Source organism: Schistocerca nitens, chromosome 7 (assembly GCF_023898315.1).
Source record: "Schistocerca nitens isolate TAMUIC-IGC-003100 chromosome 7, iqSchNite1.1, whole genome shotgun sequence".
Taxonomy (NCBI): Eukaryota; Metazoa; Arthropoda; class Insecta; order Orthoptera; family Acrididae; genus Schistocerca; species Schistocerca nitens.
In genome coordinates this window covers 104677501-104699451 of record NC_064620.1, presented here as the reverse complement: position 1 = coordinate 104699451, position 21951 = coordinate 104677501, and the positions used below count along the sequence as shown (strand labels likewise).

General features: G+C 42.0%; 1 protein-coding gene across 1 annotated transcript in view; it reads left to right on the top strand.

Annotated features, from left to right (window-relative positions):
- Nucleotides 1–21951, top strand: part of LOC126194646 (polyubiquitin) — a 112114-nt gene that overhangs the window by 67197 nt on the left and 22966 nt on the right. The window contains exon 5 of the mRNA XM_049932826.1: nucleotides 21057–21240. Within this exon, the coding sequence (XP_049788783.1) occupies nucleotides 21057–21240 (184 nt within the window). The remainder of the gene's footprint in view (nucleotides 1–21056; nucleotides 21241–21951) is intronic.

The following is a 21951-nucleotide window of genomic DNA, read 5'->3' as shown; positions in this document are numbered from 1 at the left end:
AGTTTTTCAAGGCCTATCCACTGTGCCAACTTATAACGAAATCTGAGGGGGGTGCGATGGGGAGGTTCCCTTGTTAGTACTCTACCACATACAGCACAATCTTTCACCAGTTACCGTTAGTAAATCTACTTGAAGTAACAACAGTTTGTTTTCCAAGTTTAATTTTCTATAAGAACGTGTTCACGTGACGAGTTTTTAATTTGTATGCGCATTTATTCGTGATGCAGCCATTCCCATGCTTTGCTACCACTGTCACCCGTCCGCTTGCGCCGGGATCGCGTGTGGTACGAGGTGCATTCAAGTTCTAAGGCCTCTGATTTTTTTTCTCCGGATTGGAAAGAGATAGAAACATGCACATTATTTTAAAATGAGGCCGTGTTCATTGTCAATACGTCCCAGAGATGGCAGCACCGTACGACAGATGGAATTTTACCGCCAGCGGCGAGAATGAGAACTGTTTTAAATACTTAAAATGGCGACGTTTTCCTTACTTGAACAGTGTGCAATCATTCGTTTTCTGAATTTGCGTGGTGTGGAACCAATTGAAATTCATCGACAGTTGAAGGAGACATGTGGTGATGGAGTTATGGATGTGTTGAAAGTGCGTTCGTGGGTGCGACAGTTTAATGAAGGCAGAACATCATGTGACAACAAACCGAAACAACCTTGGGCTCGCACAAGCCGGTCTGACGACATGATAGAGAAAGTGGAGAGAATTGTTTTGGGGGATAGCCGAATGACTGTTGAACAGATCGCCTCCAGAGTTGGCATTTCTGTGGGTTCTGTGCACACAGTCCTGCATGACGACCTGAAAATGCGAAAAGTGTCATCCAGGTGGGTGCCACGAATGCTGACGGACGACCACATGGCTGCCCGTGTGGCATGTTGCCAAGCAATGTTGTCGCACAACGACAGCATGAATGGAACTTTCTTTTCGTCGGTTGTGACAATGGATGAGACGTGGATGCCATTTTTCAATGCAGAAACAAAGCGCCAGTCAGCTCAATGGAAGCACACAGATTCACCGCCACCAAAAAAATTTCGGGTAACCGCCAGTGCTGAAAAAATGATGGTGTCCATGTTCTGGGACAGCGAGGGCGTAATCCTTACCCACTGCGTTCTAAAGGGCACTACGGTAACAGGTGCATCCTACGAAATTGTTTTGAAGAACAAATTCCTTCCTGCACTGCAACAAAAACGTCCGGGAAGGGATGCGTGTGTGCTGTTTCACCAAGACAACGCACCCGCACATCGAAATAACGTTACGCAACAGTTTCTTCGTGATAACAACTTTGAAGTGATTCCTCATGCTCCCTACTCACCTGACCTGGCTCCTAGTGACTTTTGGCTTTTTCCAACAATGAAAGACACTCTCCGTGGCCGCACATTCATCAGCCGTGCTGCTATTGCCTCAGCGACTTTCCAGTGGTCAAAACAGACTCCTAAAGAAGCCTTCGCCGCTGCCATGGAATCATGGCGTCAGTGTTGTGAAAAATGTGTACGTCTGCAGGGCGATTACGTCGAGAAGTAACGCCAGTTTCATCGATTTCGGGTGAGTAGTTAATTAGAAAAAAAATCGGAGGCCTTAGAACTTGAATGCACCTCGTACTTCGGGTAAGAGCGCGCTTTGCGGGGGCACGCGCCAAGCTGCTGTACATAGGGGCCTTGATGTAGGGTTTGCCCAATCGAAAACAATATAATGCGCCATTCAGGTAGTTTTTAATTGTTATCGCGGCGTGATTTTGTCAAATTGTGAAAAAAGAAGACATCGAAACGTACAAAAGGTTTTTCTAAAATCGAGTGAAAATGAATCAATATTACCAGGAACCAATTTCACCGACTTATCATTGTTGACTCAAAGTTCATCAGACACATCCTTCTGATTATACTGTATATGATTATTGATCTGTTGGTCGGGGTTGTGTGGGTGACCATGGACAGGACCCTCGGCACTCGATCCTCTCTGCCTGCCTCACAAGGGACAGCGAGAAGTAATATTTAACGTAAATACACAATGCAGTACAGGAAAGGTAGCTGTATTTGCACCTGCACTCTTCATCATACAGCAACACTACTCTCAGTCAAATTACAGATGGACATAAAAAAGTTTAATTTCTGATTTTAATAATGAGTCGACTTTGTTGTTGAGGGAAAATACGAAAGCTGTTATCGTACTCGCATTAAATACACAATATCATGTCAATCACAATATTTACAAAAAGTGTTTCTGTGTCAGAAAATGGCTATTAGATTTCCGCAGTTTCTACGAAATGTTTTCACATGAAATACTTCGTGTTGAACTCTGAATTCCTCGGTTTATTGCACAGCGTGAAAAATACGGCTCTCCAATCGGCGTGGGTGAAAGTGTAAATTATCTCTTTGCATTGACAGGAGGATGCAGAATACAGAGATCACTGCAGAACCTGCTTTCTTCTACAGTTGTTGCGCTCCTCTTTTCGATTGTTGTTGCGCATGAAAAGGAATTTCACGACTTGCTGTTCAAAGCTGTGTTAAGAAGTAAGTGACTCGGATTTATTTTTTCTTTGTATAGGACACATCAGCAAACAAGAGTTGATTTTATACAATAATTTCATTTATTCTGAAAACATTATGAAAATTTGCGCTAATTGTTTACATGAAACTTCGTAACAATGTCGTTAGCACAGAGCAAAGCTGTCGATTTTATAGTAGCGCGTCAATTAGTCTTCTTTACTTGCTCTTGGTGCACTCTAAAATTATCTTCGAGAGTTTGAGCTACGGTATATTCTTCTTTAACGTTGGATAGACTTTATATTCTTTAAACCGCGACCGTCGTATGGTAGTTATTAAGCGAAACACTGTTATGTTCAATGGCTACATGACACGTACGATCTACTGATATTCAGTACGTGTGTAGCGGAATGACATTGTTTCTTAACTAATTAATACTTATGTAATCACTGGAATGACGAGAGCAGACAGTTATATACTCTTAACTTCGTGAAGAAATTTAATAGAGACATACGAAAGTCTCAGAATTTCAGCTGCAGCTATGTATCGGGACTAAAATTGCATTCTATTCGCAGATTCCCTAGAGAACACTTGCATACACTGACTCAGAGCAGCATCTGCATTTGCACTTATGTAAGTGTGGTCATGGTAACGAAGTATTCAGACACAAGCTGTCTGCTATTTACATAAAAAGAATTATTGAAAGCGCCTACAATTTTGGGGCTAATTGTAATCAGTTCGTTTTTATGTTTAAGGAAGTTTTCTCTCTTTCTTTATTCATTTCAAGTGTCTTATTTTTTTACCATCTTCCAAATGATTCTTTTCTCTTTTTAATAAATAGCAATACTTTTGATTGTCAGTAGATTTTGCTTACAATTTTATGTAATGTGATTTAATCCTGTTATCAATTAATTTACTTAATGCTTAATTTGCCCATTTTCATTCTGTTTCGAGCCGCGGGTTTTAGGGCCATTTACTATACTTACCACAGGTTACTTTTTTTTTTTTTTTTGGACAGCAGTTTTTTTCAAAATAGCCTATGATCATGTTACAGTGTACGTTATATTTGCCACTTACACCAGGTGTGTGGTGGTATTTACGTCGGGGCATTCTGAGATAGGGACCGTGTAGAAATGAAGTAAAAAATGTATTTAATATAATTGCTTTTTATTTAGAACACAATTACATGGAACTTGATGCGGCAGAAATAGTTAGTTGGTACACCATATTTTTCGGAAGCTTTCACCTTCTTCAGCAAGTCTTATTTTCCCTTTTACGTATTTATAAAACTCCACGCAAGTCAGTTTGTAGTTAAACTGGCACTGTAAGATTGATTCCTTTTCATCTGTCCACTTAGTCGGCATCAGCGGGAATGTTCTTTCCCACAGTGGCGTTGTGTGTGGGAATAGAAAACAAATAGTCACATCATTTTATCAGTTGACATTTGCGTTCAGGTATTTTCTCCTATGATGGCGCTAGATCTAGAAGGTGCTTGCATTGTCGATACAGTATGGCTAAATGGTTCAAATGGCTCTGAGCACTATGCGACTTAACTTCTGAGGTCATCAGTCGCCTAGAACTTAGAACTAATTAAACCTAACTAACCTAAGGACATCACACACATCCATGCCCGAGGCAGGATTCGAAGCTGCGACCGTAGCGGTCACGCGGTTCCAGACGGAAGCGCCTTTAACCGCACGGCCACAACGGCCGGCGATACAGCATGCGCGACACGCAACGTCATCCGTGAGGTGACCTTGTCAACATAAACTTGTTGACATAAATAAAACTAACTTGAGTCTGTATTTACATGTTGTTCTAACACCTGGCGTTACTTCAATACTTGAGCCACTCTTGTAACAGTATTTTGCAAAATCATGACAAAATTGGGTCTTGCAGGGACGAGAAGGTCCATAACGGTGACGGTCCCGACATATTGGGGCGGATGGCAATCCTAGTCATAGCACATTGTCTACACTGTGTGCGTAACGTGGGTCGGGAGACCATCCGATCCTCAAACTGATCTTACGTCCAAATGGTAGATTACCGGGCATGGGTTCCTCATCAAAACTTCATCTATTAAGTCTGCTCTACAATCCCTAGAAGCCTGTAATAGGAATTTTGAATTACCCTGTATGTTATGCAGGAAGAGGTTACAAAATAAGAATTCTACACACACGATGTATATGTTCCCACACTGTGGTGTTGTAATGCACTGTCATTAGAGGACCAAGTAGAAGAGGATAAATTTTCGCATACTTGTGTTTTCCTTTTCAGTGCGAGGGTGAAGTAACACAGTTATTAAAAAGTTTGACTGCCCATTCGAGAAAGTTGTAATCATCAGTTTCTGAGTGTAATACCAGCGTCTTGTTTTCTTCTTCTCCTTTTACACAGTGATAAAGTCAATCCAAGAAACGTTTTGCCTGGTAGCCATTCGCACAAATGTCAAAATACTTTACAACACGGACAGCGTCTGCTTCAGAAATGAGGTTAAATTGTCAAACTTTGCTGCTATATGTACGTCGTTGTTGGTCAAACGTGAATAGTAAAGAGCGAATTTGATCATGTGTACGTGTTGCTTTAGTAATTCTGCCCGCTTCGTTTACGTAAAAAGCGCAAATATTGTGGTTTCGGTCCCTACGAAGCGATACATGGGGCGCTGTAGTATATTTCCAGATTTTTTACTTAATACTGGTTTTTGAAACTTCGTTTAGATAAATAATAAAATGGTGGAAATTTTTTTTAAGAGAGTTCAGTTGCAAGTAAAAAAATGTAATAATAATGATTTTTTTCCAAAACTGAACATTAACAGATTAATTATTTTTAACTGTACTGTTCTATTTTATTTTAACCTACTGAACAACTAATTTAATAATTGATTCGTTAAGGTACTCTACTTCCTTATTTTCATTGTCATGTTCATGTAGTCTAGGGCCTTCCGAGACAACTCTCAGGCTGCTTCTGATGTGTAGTTTCCTGACTTGATAGACCAAAAGTGACCTATATCAAACTGTTCGTCTAAACTTGCTACCACAATATGCTACCTCAAATTGGCCTACAAAAGCTACGGCACAGCGCATCCGCGCCGAGTGAGTTTTTCAACATTGTCGCGCTCTCTTCGCACAAACCATTAATTCTAGAGAAAAAAAATGAATAGAACCTTTTTGTAGGAAATTTAATATAGTTTAATTTTGTACTGCGACACGTTTTCGCTGGAGGGTGCGGTTTTCGAGTTATTCAAGATAAACGTACAAAAGTGATATTAAATGTGTTCTATCTCGGAAACCATTCGGTATAGGGCATACGCCAATATGAAGTTTTTTGTTCAGAATCACTAACAGTATCACCTCTCAAAGCATATACCTGTACTCCTGACTCATCCTGTATATTAAATAGGCAAATAGCAAGGTTTCACAAAATCATTGTATTGCAATGGATGTCTCATTCAGAAATACACGAATACATATAACTCATTTTTTCATATTTTGTAGTTGTTGAGTCTTATGAAAACGCCCTCATTTCTGGTCTGCAACTACAGCGACACACATACAAGCCACCACAAGGTGCATGGCGGAGGGTGTAAATTGTATGCAGAGGAGACAGTCATATGAAATGGCAAGGTTAAATACTTCATACATCATCTACGAAAAATTCAAGGGAACAAGAGCCCTGCCTAGCTCCAGAATAGGTGTACAAAAAAATTTAAACTAAAACCTCGACATAATATTACCTCATCCTGTTTACAAGATTATTCGTGCGTCAAGTTGTTTCATGAGTAACTTAACCCTGACTTGTTAACTTCACGGTGGTGTCTTGGGTTGCTTCCGTTATCAAGCGCGTCAGAACTGTGTCTCTGGTGTCTTTGCCTTTCGGATACCAAACTGATCGTCATCTAACAGATCTTCAATTTTCTTTTCCATTCTTCTGTACATTATTCGTGACAGTAACTGGGAGGCATGAGCTGATAAGCTGATTTTGCCGTAGTACGTGCTTGTATGCTATGTTCGGGATTGTGTGGATGAAATTTTTTCCCGAGCCTGATGTTATGTCTCCAGTCTCATAGATTCTACTCATCAACTTGAATGGCTATTTTGTGACACTTCTGGAGGGTAAACTTTTTATTCATTACAGAATTCTACACACTTTTGGACTTGATTGTCTACGATTCCGATAAAGCGACGATGTAACTCTAGCATAACTTGGATACCCCCAATGAAAAATACTATGCCTTTATCAGTTGCTGCAAAATTTATGATTGTTTATTTTTCACTTTGTACAGGGGAACAGCAACACGTTTGCGCTGACCTAAATTGCGTAAGTGTTGGGGATGTAGAATTTTGTGCCCTCTTGATTTATGTCCCATATTCATGTCGGGCGATCTGGGTGGCCAAACATATGGATGCGAAACTTCGCAGAACTGCTAAAATGGAGCCTTCAAATCATTTTCTACCGATTGCTATTGCCCGCTAATGTTGTGTACAGACGCGGCGAGTTAAAAAACCTTAACGAATATAAATGATACAAACTTACATTAGTCAGTGTACTGCGGTATCGAGATATTATGTTTGGGGCACAAATGTGTGGAGTGAAACATCCACCTGCACAATGCCGTGCCTGTGCGAAACTGTCTGGCTGGAGGAGCGGCGGCGTGGTGCATGCGATTGTAAAATGTCGGCGGCTTCTCATTGTTCTCAATGTCCGTCCCTGGTAGCTGAGTGGTCAGCGCGACTGAATGTCATACCTAACGGCCCGGGTTCGATTCCTGGCTGGGTCGGAGATTTTCTCCGCTCAGGGACTGAGTGTTGTGTTGTCCTTATCATTATCATTTCATCCCCATCGACACGCAAGTCGCCGAAGTCGCTTCAACTCGAAAGACTTGCACCAGGCGAACGGTCTACCCGCCGGGAGGCACTAGCCATTCGGTATTTCCATTTCCATTGTTCTCAATAAACAAGAACGGAAAATGTGTGTATAAGTGAGCGTCTAACCGAACTCGTCACTGGCTTTTAAATGTAAAACGAATGAAACTATCTACACGCCTGTTCTCATTTAGTGAAATTTAACTAAGATTTATCAAAATCTGTTTACTTACAAGCAGTAGAATGTCTCCAGGCGGAAAACAAAGAGCGGGTTTTCCTCAAGACAGTTGTATACCTTCCCTCCCTCCCCCCTCCACCAGGATGCTCCCGAATGCCCTCAAAGCTAGGACAAATCCGAGAAACATGAACATCTGGTAGCCCTACACTGAAGGGACAAAATCATGAGAGGCATCTTAACATCTTGTCGTACCTCCTTTTGCCCGGCGAGTGCAGCAACTCGACGTGGTATGGACTCAACATATCGTGGAAGTCACCAGCAGAAATAACGAGACACGCTGCCTCTACAGCCGTCCATAATTGCGAAAGTGTTGGCTGTGCAGCATTTTTATGTACGAACTGCCATCTTGATTTATCTCCCGTAAATGTTCGATGGAATTCATGTCGGGCGATCTGGGTGGCCAAATCAGTCGCTCGAATTGTCCAGAATGTTCTTCAAACCAATCGCAAACAATTGTGGCCCAGTGACATGTTTGGGGAACATGAAGGCCATGAATGGGTGCAAATGGTCTCCAAGTAGCCGAACATAACCGTTTCCAGTCACTGATTCGTTCAGTTGGACCAGAGGACCCATTCCATTTCATGTAAACACAGCACACACCATTATGAAGTCACCACCTACTTGCAAAGTGCTTTTCTGGCAGCCTGGATCCATGGCTTCGTGTGATCTGCGCTACACTCTCAGCTCTACCATGTACTTTACCAGCTAAAACATGGACTCATCTGACCATATCACAGGTTCCATTCTTCTAGGTTCAAATGGCTCCTAGCACTATGGGACTTAACATCTGAGGTCATCAGTCCCCTAGAATTTAGAACTACGTAAACCTACCTAACCTAAGGACATCACACACATCCATGCCCGATGTAGGATTCGAACCTGTGACCGTAGCGGGCGCGCGGTTCCAGACTGAAGCACCTAGAACCGCTCGGCCACACCGGCCGGCCCCATTCTTCTAGGGTCCAACGGAAATGGTCAAGAGCCTAGGAGAGGCGCTGCAGGCGGTGTCCTGCTGGTAGTAAAGCCACTTCCGTCAGTCGTCGTCCATTAACGCCAAATTTCGCCGTACTGTCCTAACGGAAGCGTTCGTCGTACATTGCACATTGATTTTTGCGCTCTTGGTCGTGAAGTGAAGGCCGTCGGCCACTGCGTTGTCCATGGTGAGAGCTAGTGCTTGAAATCTGGTATTCTCAGCTCACTCTTGACACTGTGGATCTATGAGTACTGAATTTCCTAACGATTTCTGAAATGGAATGACCCATGCACCTAGTTCCAACTGCCATTCCACTTTCGAAGTCCGCGGCCGTAATCACGTCGGACACCTTTTCACATGAATCACTTGAGTAAAAATGACAGCCACGCCAATGCACGTGCATATCGCTGTCTCATGACTTTTGTCACCTCAGTGTTTGTCTGGTACATCGTCAGTAGTGTTCACGACACTGCCGATTTTGTACGAAAGCGCTAATTTTTCTAAGTTTCAGAAAAATCAGTCATTTATAGAATGTGTAAGTATGTCGGTGTTATGTTGACGAGTTGTGCAATGGATTGGTCTGACAAGTACCCTTTAGCTCCTGCAAGAAGCAATTTCCACCCCACACTACTACGGAAGTCAGACAGACGTTTCTAACATACCAAAAAGAAATGCCTGAAAAACTTTCAGCAATAAATATCTTCTGGAGTCGTCCACTGTAAGGAAAAGACACAAAAATGTTCTCTTTTCTTACGTAACTAGTGGGATACTTGGTTACTGGAGTATTGCTAGTTAGTGTAAGAAAAACATTAAACGAACGAAAAATATTATTTATTGCAAAATCTGAGAAAATCAAGTGAAAGTTTTATTTATAAACTGATACACAAATTTCCGGGTTCTTTTCGGAATAATAGGTTACCTCTTACGGATAGGAATCCTGTTAATGAAATTTAACTACAAAGTGTGGAACAGCTTTTTTATCCCTTTTCTTTAAGAATGTTATTTACTTGGCAGAATGGCTGAGAGCCACGGCTACTCAACTAACAAAACTATCTCTTTCTATCTGGACTGACCTTCGCCAATTGAACTCTCACTACGTCTTGATGAAGTCAAGGACTCCTATCTGCCCGTAGTCCAACTATTGGCGTGGTACACCGGTCAGATAACCAGTCTACCGCAATGCCACTCAATGTTCACTCGCAGACGCTAACTAATACTCTGTCTGTGTTCACACCGCACATTAAGTGTCACAGCCAACACAGTGAACAAACACTTAATTGCGAGTGGCTCGGTATAGAGTATCACTCCGATTCACTAGCGATAGAGGTGCTCTCTCAGTGCAGTACTGAGTAGAGACTTTGTTCCTCGCTCTCTGCATACATGCATGAGCGCACTCGCTCCCAATACATGTTCCCGCTTCAAGAGCGTCACCGGAACGACCCCTCTCCATGCAAAAGGCGAAAGTGTGTATCATCCGATGTCTTTCCCTCACTCCTCCAGCTCATTACATCAGAAATAGTCCGCCAATCAGCATTATTCTTACAAACGGGAGAATGGCGCTCTGTTTAAGCTGACCAATCCGGAAATATATAGCATCTGCGTTAGGCGTTTACTGTCCACCTGTGAGAACTCTGAAACTTCGCACTAGGTCTGTCACAAATGCGTATGCTGGGGCTCTCCCAAACAATACAGTGGGTTTTGCTTTTAAGGTGAACACGCAGGCCATTATCCCTTTTCTCTGGCAAAAACTGTTTTGGTCCCTGGGTGGTCGGCTGGCCGGCGCAGCTGCTTGCTAACTCACCGTCCTATGGACTTTCCAGCGGGCTGGTTGCCTCCACTGAACAAAAACTTTTGTGGCCATTGAATGTTTGTGTACTCCAGCCTCTACCTTTTAACCTCGGGGCGCACTTGCGATTCATTTATTAGATTTACATATCGATTAAATGGAAATATGTAAAATTGACTCTAACCTATCGAGTTTGGGCTCAAGTGAAACGTCTTGATACGCAGAAGACGATGGTGAGATCGGAATATGTAAGAAATGAAGGTCAGGAGACCACACCACCTTACAAATGTCGTAAATAGTTTATTACAATATTTAGTAAATTGTTTTTTACACTCTATGTATTGGTTTATACACACCAGTACATATAGCGCCTAAGGATTAGGTCTCATCTTGGCCTCTGACTTGAATGGGCACTGCTAGTACTCTGTATCTTTGTTAATCACTTCTGACATCCAGAAGTGGGTTTGAAGCAATACTTCAGCAAAATGAATTCTGTTTTATTATGTCATAGTATCTCATTTAAGTACTCATATAGAAATCAGATATTGGTAGTAAAAGGGTCGAAAGGAATGGCATGAAAAGAAAATAAGTGGCTGAGAAGTATGTGAGACAGGGAAAGTGAGTCCAAAAAGTATTCGTCCATCAGTATATTTTTTAAACAAGTAAGACCGTGGCACTTAAAAAGAAGCGAATACAAAATCTCAAGATGGGAAGTACCTCAGAAACATATTCACTGAAAGTCAAGGAACAAAATAAATTCATAGCGATAACAAGATTAACAAAACAGAAAATTTCATACAAACGCTACTTCAAGAAATACTAGTCCACTCAAGTTTCTTGACATTTAGAGCTTGGAAACATGCTTTAAATTACAAACATCAGTATTTAGTGGTGTTTCCCTTTGGAGATATTACTGCTTGCAGTCGTCTGGACATAGAGCTAAGTTTGCTGTCAGATAGAATGAATTTCGTCCCATTATTCTTGAAGAGTTCGTATTTCTAGCCGTATTCTTCGAGTCGTTGACCTGTTGAAAGATGTAATTTCATGGAGACCTAATTTTTCAACACTAACAAATTTATATTTTTCTTTAAGATGTTGATATATAATTTGTGATCCATCGTAACCTCTATAAAATGTAGTTTTTCAACACCTGCACTCATAAACCTCCACCCCATCAGGGAATCCCACCATGTTTCACTGTGGACACAATGTTCTGCGGCAGCATCTCCATGTTTTACTTACACCACATCATTCGCTTTCCATATGCTATGTTTGCTTTTATCATAAAATATAACTCGATTACAGAACTCATCCTTCTCACGATAAACCCACGCCTGCATCAGTCTGTGAGCGAGCATGTCTAGTCTGTGGGTGGTTTGTCAGCGTTTTGGTTACACAGAAAAGATCTACACTGAGATGACAGAGGTCATGGGATACATCCTAATGTCGTGTCTGACCTCCTTTTCTCAGGTGTAGTGCAGCAGCTCGACGTGGCATTGATTCAACAAGCCGGGAAGCCCCCGGTAGAAATATTGAGCCATGCTGTTGCTACAACCGTCCATAATTGCGGAAGTGTTGCCGGCGCAGGATTTAGTGCACGAAGTGACCTGTGGATTATGTCCCAAAAGTGTTCGATGGGATTCATATCAGGCGATCTGCATGGCCAAATCATGTGCTTGAATTGTCCAGAATATTCCTCAACAAACCAATCACAAACACCTGTGGCCTGGTAACATGGTGCATTGTCATTCATAAAAATTTCATCATTGTTTGGGAATATGAAGTCCATGAATAGCTGCAAATGATCAATGATCGGTTCAGCTGGACCAGACGATCCAGTCCATTCCACTTCAACAAACCCCACACCATTATGGAACCCAGTTTGAACAGTGCCTTGTTGACAACTTGGGTCCATTGCATTGTGGGATCTGCGCCACACTGAAACCCTACCATTAACTCTTACCAACTGAAATCAGGACTCATCTGACTGGGCCACGGTTTTCCAGTCGTCTAGGGTCCAACGGAAATGGTCACGAGCCCTGGAGAGGCGCTGCAGGCGGTGTCGTGCTGGTAGCAAAGCCATTTCCGTTGGTCATCTGCTGCTATAATCCATTAACGCCAAATTTCGCCGCACTGTGCTAATGGAAGCGTTCGTCGTATGTTGCACGTTGATTTTTGCGCTACGGAAATGCCGCTGCTCTCAGTCATGAAGTAAAGGCCGTCGGTCACTGCCTTGTATGTGGTGAGAGGTGATGTCTGAAATTTGGTATTCTCGGCTCACTCTTGACACTGTGTATTTCGTAATAATGAATTCCCTAACGATTTCTGAAATGGAATGTCCCATGCATCTAAAAAATGGTTCAAATGGCTCTGAGCACTAAGGGACTTAAGTGGGCTGGCTCTGAGCACAATGGGACTTAACATCTTAGGTCATCAGTCCCCTAGAACTTAGAACTACTTAAACCTAACTAACCTAAGGACATCACACACATCTATGCCCGAGGCAGGATTCGAACCTGCGACCGTAGCAGTCCCGCGGTTCTGGACTGCAGCGCCTAGAACCGCAAAGCCACTGCGGCCGGCGGGACTTAAGTTCTGGGGTCACCAGTCCCCTAGAACTTAGAACTAGTTAAACCTAACTAACCTAAGGACATCACACACATCAATGCCCAAGGCAGGATTCGAACCTGCGACCATAGCAGTCGCGCGGTTCCAGACTGTAGCGCCTAGAACCGCTAGGCCACTCTTGCCGGCCCATGCATCTAACTCCAACTACTATTCCACATTAAGAGTCAGCTAAGTCCCATCGTGCGGCCGTAATCACGTCGAACACCTTTTCACATGAATCACTTGAGTTCCAATGACTGCTGCGCTTTTTTTTTTTTTTCTTTATTGAGTGTCGACTCCCCCTGAAGGGGGCAGACTGGCAACAGCTTATTACGCCGCTCTTCAGCCTACAGAATTTATTTTAAAAAGATGAAGATAATAAATAATAAAAGTTGGCGATAAAATCGGTGACTTAAAGATGAAATGGCAGAAAATTGTGGAACTTAAAACATAAATCAAAGGGTTGATGATGCTAATAAAATACACAGGAAGCAGAAAAATAATAGACAGACAATTAAAAAACACGGTGACAGTCTGGTCTCTGTTGGCAAGAGATATAAAATTCACACCCAGCGACAGCATGATTTCTGTTCGCAACACTTTGGAAAGATGCACAACACTGAACACTCACTTAAACACTGCACTAAAAAGTTGGCAAAAATATGACACACCACAGCCGAGAGCAGGTGGGGGGAAACTGGACAGATGATGGGAAAATAAAAAAGGAGGGAAGGAGAGGAAAAGCGAAGGGGGGGGGGGGGAGGGGGGACTGCTCCGCCAATGCAATGGCATTTTATACCCTGTGTACGCGACGCTACTATCATCTGTATATGTGCATTTCGGTAACCCATGACTTTTGTTACGTCGGTGTATTGTCGACCAAACTGTTGATCTAGGTCTACTGACTACTTTAGCAATATTGCACTGATTATGCAAGCGTTTTATTTCACTTACGGTCGTCTCACTACCCTTACGGCCCATGTTACAAACTGCACTGGCTGGACGCCGCTCAAAACAGGTGGCAGGCAGACTGAGGTTGTGGACGGTTGACGCTAGAGTGTGCTGTGGCTCAGTATTAAAGTTTCGTCCCGGAGTGCGAATTTTAGATATCTTCAAATAGTGGACGAATACTTTATGAGGAAGCTCTTGTATGAAATGTTCTGTTTTTTTGAAACTTGTTATCCCTTTTTTTCAGCGTGTTCACGGTTTTTCAGTAAAAATGATTTACTGAGGTACTTTCCACAGGATTGGCTCCGGATTTTGTATTCACTTCTTTTCATGCGTCATACACCATTTTTTTCCAAATATATAGCTATACGAATACATCTTGGATTTTCTGTATTCCCCAGAAAGGTCCTTATAATTCTATACTATATGTAAATATTCTTCAGTCCCTCTGTGGCTGAACCAAAGTGTCTGTGGATGTCTGTCAGTTCACGCTCATAGCCATGCATTTCACACCCAAGTAAGTGGCCCACTGATTGGATGCCACTGCAGTTATATTTCGCCTCATCAGCCAACGTGCTGAGGGTCTTCTTCGAGTGTGTAAAAAACTCACACTTTAGAAAAACATGTATGGGGCAAGTTCTATGCTATATTCTACAAATTGATTTATCGGTGTACTGTGAGGGGAATTAATTGATCACCCCAACATTCAGGCTACATCTCCTAGTAAACTTGGCAACAGCACGGCACAAAAGAGCGGCTTTTTTCCTCGCCTCCCTGTGTTCGTGGCACAGGAACAAAGCACCGAATTCAAAATCATGGCAGGAAGAATGAATGACAAAGGAGCGAAACCTGTGCACCACTCATTCCAATAGAGAAAATGGTATCCTTCGCGCTATAAAATGAAACTCTCATTAAGGCCCGCTTTTCTTACATTAACACTTAAAAATTTCTAATGACACGTTTTGCTCCATTTTATTTACATTTCCTCAGTGGCCAGTAACAAAAGGAAACGAAACGCATATGCCATATGGTATAAAAAAAAGAAAGGCTTCTGTTTAGTAGCTTAGATGGACAATATCTCCAAGAAGATGGTAATAATGACAATAAAATTTACTTCTCATGGAATGACTCAACCGAAACTCTACAACTCAGTTATACAAAAATAAGAATTTTAGAGTATAGCTCCCCCCTGTTGGATAAACTTCTGCTTATGCTGATGCCTTCTTCTTATGCTTGGTCTGCCACATTCCTATCTGTTCACTGGATAGTATCTCCTCCAATAACCTCCTCTTGTGACCATACATAGGTTTTTATCAGTTCCCATGTTTATCTTAATTTCTATCATTCATATTTTATCCCATAAAGAAATTCCCCAGCATCATGCTCAAAATCATGTTTACAAAAAGACGTAGGCCTATTCTTCATTTTAACTTTTTTGTTGAGAACTCATACTTCTAATCCATAGATATCCTACGCTAATATTCAACAAGGCAGAGTTCAGCTGTTTTGTTACCGTTTCTGTTAGTCCCACTTTACAGAGCACGCCTTTTTCATCAGTTCCCTTTGAAATTGTTGTGATCCCCAGTTCTCAACTCGTTTATTTATTTCTCGTATGCCTGTTATCAAATATTCTCCCAGGTCTCCAACTGCCCAATATTTTGTTTATCCGATGTTTATTTCCAGGCTGGCCGCGGTGGTCTCGCAGTTCTAGGCGCGCAGTCCGGAACCGTGGGACTGCTACGGTCGCAGGTTCGAATCCTGCCTCGGGCATGGATGTGTGTGATGTCCTTAGGTTAGTTAGGTTTAAGTGGTTCTAAGTTCTAGGGGACTGATAACCACAGCAGTTGAGTCCCATAGTGCTCAGAGCCATTTGAACCATTTGTTTATTTCCAGACTACAACTAGTATGTTCTTCCATACGTTTCGTCGCCATATTGTCAATACCTTCTCGGTCTTCAGCTAGGACAACATGATCGTCAGCAAACAATACATTACGCATATATGTTTCTCCATGTTGGACACCCGTTTACCTACATTTTCGATATCGATATGTTACTGAAAAATTGTATACAGCAGTGAACCAAAATGCTATGCATTCTACATCTACAGCTACATGATTATTCTGCAATTCGCAATGAAGTATCTAGCAGAGTGTTCATCGAACCACCTTCAGGCTACTTCTGTACCGTTCCTCTGTCGAACAGCGTGCTGGAGAAAACGAACACTTAAATCTGCCCGTGCGAGCTTTGATTTGTCTTATTTTATTATGATGATCATTTTTCCCTATGTAGCTGGGTGCCAACAAAATATTTTCAAACTCTGAGGAGAAAGTTAGTGACTGAAATTTCATGCCGCAGAGAAAAGCGCCTTTGTTTTAATGACTGCCAACCCAACTCGTGTATCATATCCGAGACACTCTCTCCCCTATTTCTCTATAACACAAAACGAGCTGCCCTTCTCTGAACTTTTTCGATGTCCTCCGCCAATCCTATCCGAAATGGATCCCACTCCGCACAGCAGTACTCCAGAAGAGGGCGGACAAGCGTAGTGTAAGCTGTCTCTTTAGTAAACCTGTTGCGTATTCGAAGTCTTCTTTCAATAGATTGCAGTCTTTGGTTTGCTTTCCCCCACTATATTATCTATGTGATCGTTCCAATTAAATTTGTTAGTAATTGTAACCCCTAAGTATTTAGTTAAATTTACAGTAATTTTGCGTGATTTATCGTGTAACCGTTTTTTAGCGGATTTCTTTTAGTACTTATGTGGATGACTTCATACTTTCCTTTGTTTAGAATCAATTGCCTTTTTTGACCTCAAACAGATATCTTGTCTAAATCACTTTGCAATTAGTTTTGATCATCTGATAACTTTTACGAGACGGTAAATGACAGCATCATATGCGAACAATCTAAGAGGGCTGCTGAGATTGTCTCCTAAATTGTATAGATCAGGAACAGCAGAAGCCTAAACACTTCCTTGGGAAACACCAGATATTACCTCTGTTTCACTTGACGACTTTCCGTCAATTACTACTAACTGTGACCTTTCCGACAGGAAATCACTAATCCAGTCACACAACTGGCACGATTTCTCATGGGCACGCGATGTTTTTAGAAGTCTGTCGTGAGGAACAGTGTCAAAAGCCTTCTGGAAATATAAAAACATGAAATCAATTTGTCGTCCCCTGTCGATATCATTCATTACTTCGGGAGAATAAAGAGCTAGTTGTGTTTCACAAGAACAATGTTTTCTGAATCCGTATTAGCTATTTGTCAATAAATAGTTTTTTTGAGTTATTAATAATGTTCGAGCACAGTATATGTTCCAAAATCCTAGTGCAAATTGACATTAGTGACGTGAGTCTGTAATTCAGTGGATTACTCGTATTTCGTTTCTTGGATATTGGTATGACTTGTGCAACATCCCGCTCTTTGGGTACGGATCTTTCTGCGAGCGAGCGCTTGAATGTGATTGCTAAGTATGGTGCTATTGTATCAGCATCATCTGAAAGGAACCTGAGTGGTATGTAGTCTGGGCCGGAGGCCTTGCCGTTATTGTTTTAAGCTGTTTCCCAACACCGAGGAAATCTACTTTCTCATGTTGGCAATTGTTCTTGATTCGGATTCTGGGATATTTACCTCGTCTCCTTTTGTGAACGAATTTCGTAAAACCGTATTTAGTAACTCATCGTTCTCGCTCAGTGAACGTAATGCTGGTGTAATTTACGTACGACCAGAATCACTTTGGGTTTTCTGTCAGATTTCGAGAGAAAGATTCTTAATGGAAACTATTAAAAGCATCTCGCATTGAAGTTCGTGCTAAATTTCGAACTTCTGTGAAACTTCGTCAATCTTCGGGATTTTGTGTTATTTTAAATTTGGCATGCTTTTTTTTTGCTTTTACAACATTGTTCTAGCCTATTATTTGTAACATAACGTATCAGTACCATATCTTATTAATTTATCTGGTATATATCAATTAGTTGTCGTCGATACCATTTCTTCGTATTCAATCCACATCTGGTCTGCGCTTACATAGTGAGATCAGAAGGAGTGAAGTCTGTCTCTTAGAAATGTGAAAAGCAAATCTTTACCTGATTTACCAGATGTATTTTGCGTTAATATTTGGTGGGATTGGATGTCACGGTATTCAGTCTTGCTACAACACCTTTGTGGCCAGTAGTCCCTGTATCTGCCATGATGCTCCCTATTTAGTCAGGATTATTTGTTGCTAAGAGGTCAAGTATGTTTTTGAAACCATTTACACTTCGAGTAGGCTCCTAAAATAATTGTTCAAAATAATTTTCTGAGAAAGCATTCAGTACGAGGCCGGGCGTCGTTTTATGCCTATCACCGACTTTTTCGACAACGTAACGAGGGTAAATTGAATTCATCACAACTATAATTATATTAACGGCCTACCTATTTGGAATGAGACTCGAGTTTTCTTTGAACTGTTAAGCAACTGAACCATCTGAGTTGGGGAGTCGACAAAATGAACCAGTTATTTATTTATTCCGGCTGTCAAGTATAAACTTTGATCCAGTGCCCTTGCCGCAGTAGTAACACCGGTTCCCGTCAGACACCGAAGTTAAGCACTGTCGGGCTGGGCTAGCATGTGGATGGGTTACCATCCCGCTTGGCAAGCAAGGTGCACTCAGCCCTTGTGAGGCAAACTGAGGAGCTACTTTGACTGAGAAGTAGCGGCTGCGGCCTCTTAATCTGACATACGGCCGGGAGAGCGATGTACTGACCACATGCCCCTCTATGTCTGCATCCAGTGACGCCAGTGGGCTGTGGATGACATGGCGGCTGTCGGTACCACTGGACCTTCCAAGGCCTGTTCGGACGGAGTTAAGTTTTTAGTATAACCTCTGCCCATATTAACTCACAGGAACTACCTGCTTCAACTTCACTACGAGCTGAACTACTTCTGATAGCAATAAACACTCCACCACCAACTGTATTTAATCTGTTCTCTCTACACACAGTTAGATCATTGGTAAAAGATTCTTGCTTTAGTCAGATTTACTTACCTATAACGATTTGAGATTCAGTGCTTTCTATTAGTGCTTGGAGCTCTGGTTCTTTCCCAACACAGATAGGACAGTTTACAACCACAATATTGATTGTTGCCATGTGTAAACTCTACCAGTGTTTGTCCTGCACGCTTTGAAACTGAAGCACTTTATGCACTTTCCCAAGACCTTCTAACCTAAAAGACCGACCAGTCCCCGTCACAAGGTCCCCACTATCCGTGTAGCCACTTCCTGTGAGTAGTGGAACCCTGACCAATTTGGAGGAAGCCAGATACCCACCATCCTATGGTACAAGTCGAGGAATCTGCTGCAATACACAAGGTCACAGAAGTGCCTGAGCCTCTGATTCAGACTCTCTGCTAGGCTTTGTACCACAGTCGGTTCTGTAGACGATGCTACAGATGGTTATCTCTGCCTTCATCTACCAAGCAAGACTGGCAGTCTTTACCACTTCAGCTAGCCGCCCAAAACCAGAGAGAATCTCTTCGAGTCGGGAGCGACACCTATATAAACTACCACCTGCAATGGGCTTCACCCTGTGCTCTTCGTGGTACCCAGGAGTACCCATTCCACATTTGGAATGACTCCTCCCGGTATGCATGCAGACTGCACACTGGATTCCTTCCCTTCCTTCAGAGCCACATCGCTAAGCGGCCCCTCTATGCAGATAACATTTGCGCTCCCAACTAACAGTAATCCTATCCTCTATGAAGCCCAGACCTTACGTGCCTAGAGGCTGCCTCTGGAATTGGGCGATCTACTTCATTTGGCTCAGGGACTTTCTCAGCTGCAGACAGCGCCCGAAACCTGTTCATTAGACGGATCAGGGAGGCCCTCCTATCGTCCTCTGGTAAATCTTTCACTGCCAGCCACATCTTGACACGACCTCCCACTCGACCATGGGTGAGAGGTCAACCTCAGTGGTGGCAGTACCTGGGGCGGCCACGTAGTTGACGCTTCAGTAGCGTGAAAAGCTTATATAAAGCTAATATGAGTAAAATTAGCCCTTTTCAGGAGTTTCAAATCATTTCCTTGCAAATAAGGTCCTCTGTTTTTGGCTTTTCAACAAACTAATTTTGCTGTTTCCTCCATCGGCCCTGCCTGGTAATAGTACCACACTGAGAAGCAGTCCTCAAATATTGTAAGCTATCTCCTACATGGGTTGATGGCGTTCCCTCAGGATTCTACCAATGAGTCTCTATGTGGTATGATTAGCTTTACTTTAAATCGCTCCATAAGCATACTTCCAGGTATTTAATGGATGCGTGATGGTTCGACTATCGTGTCTTTCCTCCTATTTATACCTAATAAGTTACATTTGTTTGTAACGAGGATCATCACCAGTTCATGCACCAAGCATCGACCCATTGCAGGTCTTCCTGCATTTATGACTTCTCTACTACACGCAGCACCATTCTCGAACAGCCTCATGAAGCTTACGACGTTATCCACTGCTAGGTCATTTGTATATAGAGGTATTCTAATCACCCGTCAAGATTGGTAACCCGAGAAATGTTATTATTTAGAATCACGCATCGTCTTCAATGTAGCAAATGAAGGCGTATCAAGAAAATTCAATGATGCTTTTGAGCCGACCGATGTGGCCGAGCCGTTCTAGGCCCTTCAGTCCGGAACCACGCGGCTGCTACGGTCGCAGGTTCAAATGCTGCCACGGGCGTGGATGTTGTGACATCCTTAGGTTAGTTAGGTTAAGTAGTTCTAAGACTAGGGGACTGATGACCTCAGATGTTAAGTCCCATAGCGCTTAGAGCCGTTTGAACCACTTGATGCTTTTGAAAGATAACAGTTCTAAGTAATCTCTTTCATTAAAAAGCGATCCTTGTTTATTATTTGCAAGCCAGTTAGATTTTTACGAGATGGCTCATTCTCGTATTACTTTTTATCGGCAGTCTTTTGTGATATAATTATCTACTAAAATCTGAACCCAGTAAGGTCGCTTCGAGAAGATACTTTTACCCTAATCAATGTTGCTGACTATTGGTGGTCATAAGTATATGACATTTTTAAAAATCAGCAGCAGTGAAGTCTTCTTTTTTATGTACAGAAATGAACTAACAACAGTGTATTTTTTATCATTTCAGATTCTTCGTAATGCAGGTTTTTGTGAAGACGCTAAATGGAAGAACCATTACACTTGACCTGAGTGATTCAGACACGATAGAAGGTGTGAAAACAAAGATCCAGTACAAGGATGGTGTGCCTCTGGATCAACTGAGGCTGCTGTTTGGGGGAAGAGAACTGGAGGAAGGCTCTACATTGTCGGACTATAATATTCAGAATGGTATGTTTCCGTTACTATAAATATTTGGCCGTTTCCAAATGGCTTCTGTTGTCATTTGTGGGATCTATGTGCAATAGAATGTGGTTTTTAAATAACCCTTTTTGCAGAAACATTTTCCCTTATGCATAGGTCCACAGCCATGATAAAGTTATAAAATTAAATCATTTTTCCTGCAACACAGTTTTTACTCAAAAAAAAAATTATTTATGTTTTTTGATCCGCCAATTTCTGCTACTGTGTGATTTCCAATTGAACGCTAGGACCATAGCCACAACATAACAGTATGTTATTATGTTGCTTCTCCTGAGAACAGGATTAATAAATTTTTATTGAGTAAAAACAGCCTTACGATAAAATAGTTTCTTTTAATGTTTAACTTTAGATCTGAGGGTAGAAGTTGGGACATTAATCCTGCGTCTGGTTAAACCAGTGTGTGATTCGCAGGGGGAAGATGGATGGGTGAACCTCCCTCTCCGCCTCTGTATCAGACCATCCCATATCCTGACTGTAGATTACCCATCCCAACCACGGAATTTGTTTTCCTCTCACTGGATGTGTAAAAATAAATTTTTGATTTAAATTTGTGGAACCGTGCAACGAAAGTCTTAATACGCTATTAGTATTTTAACATTAACGTGTGTGCTCATTAATTTTGGAAAAATCGTTATGTATTTAAACATTTCAAAACATTTCAGATTGAATCTTCGTTCT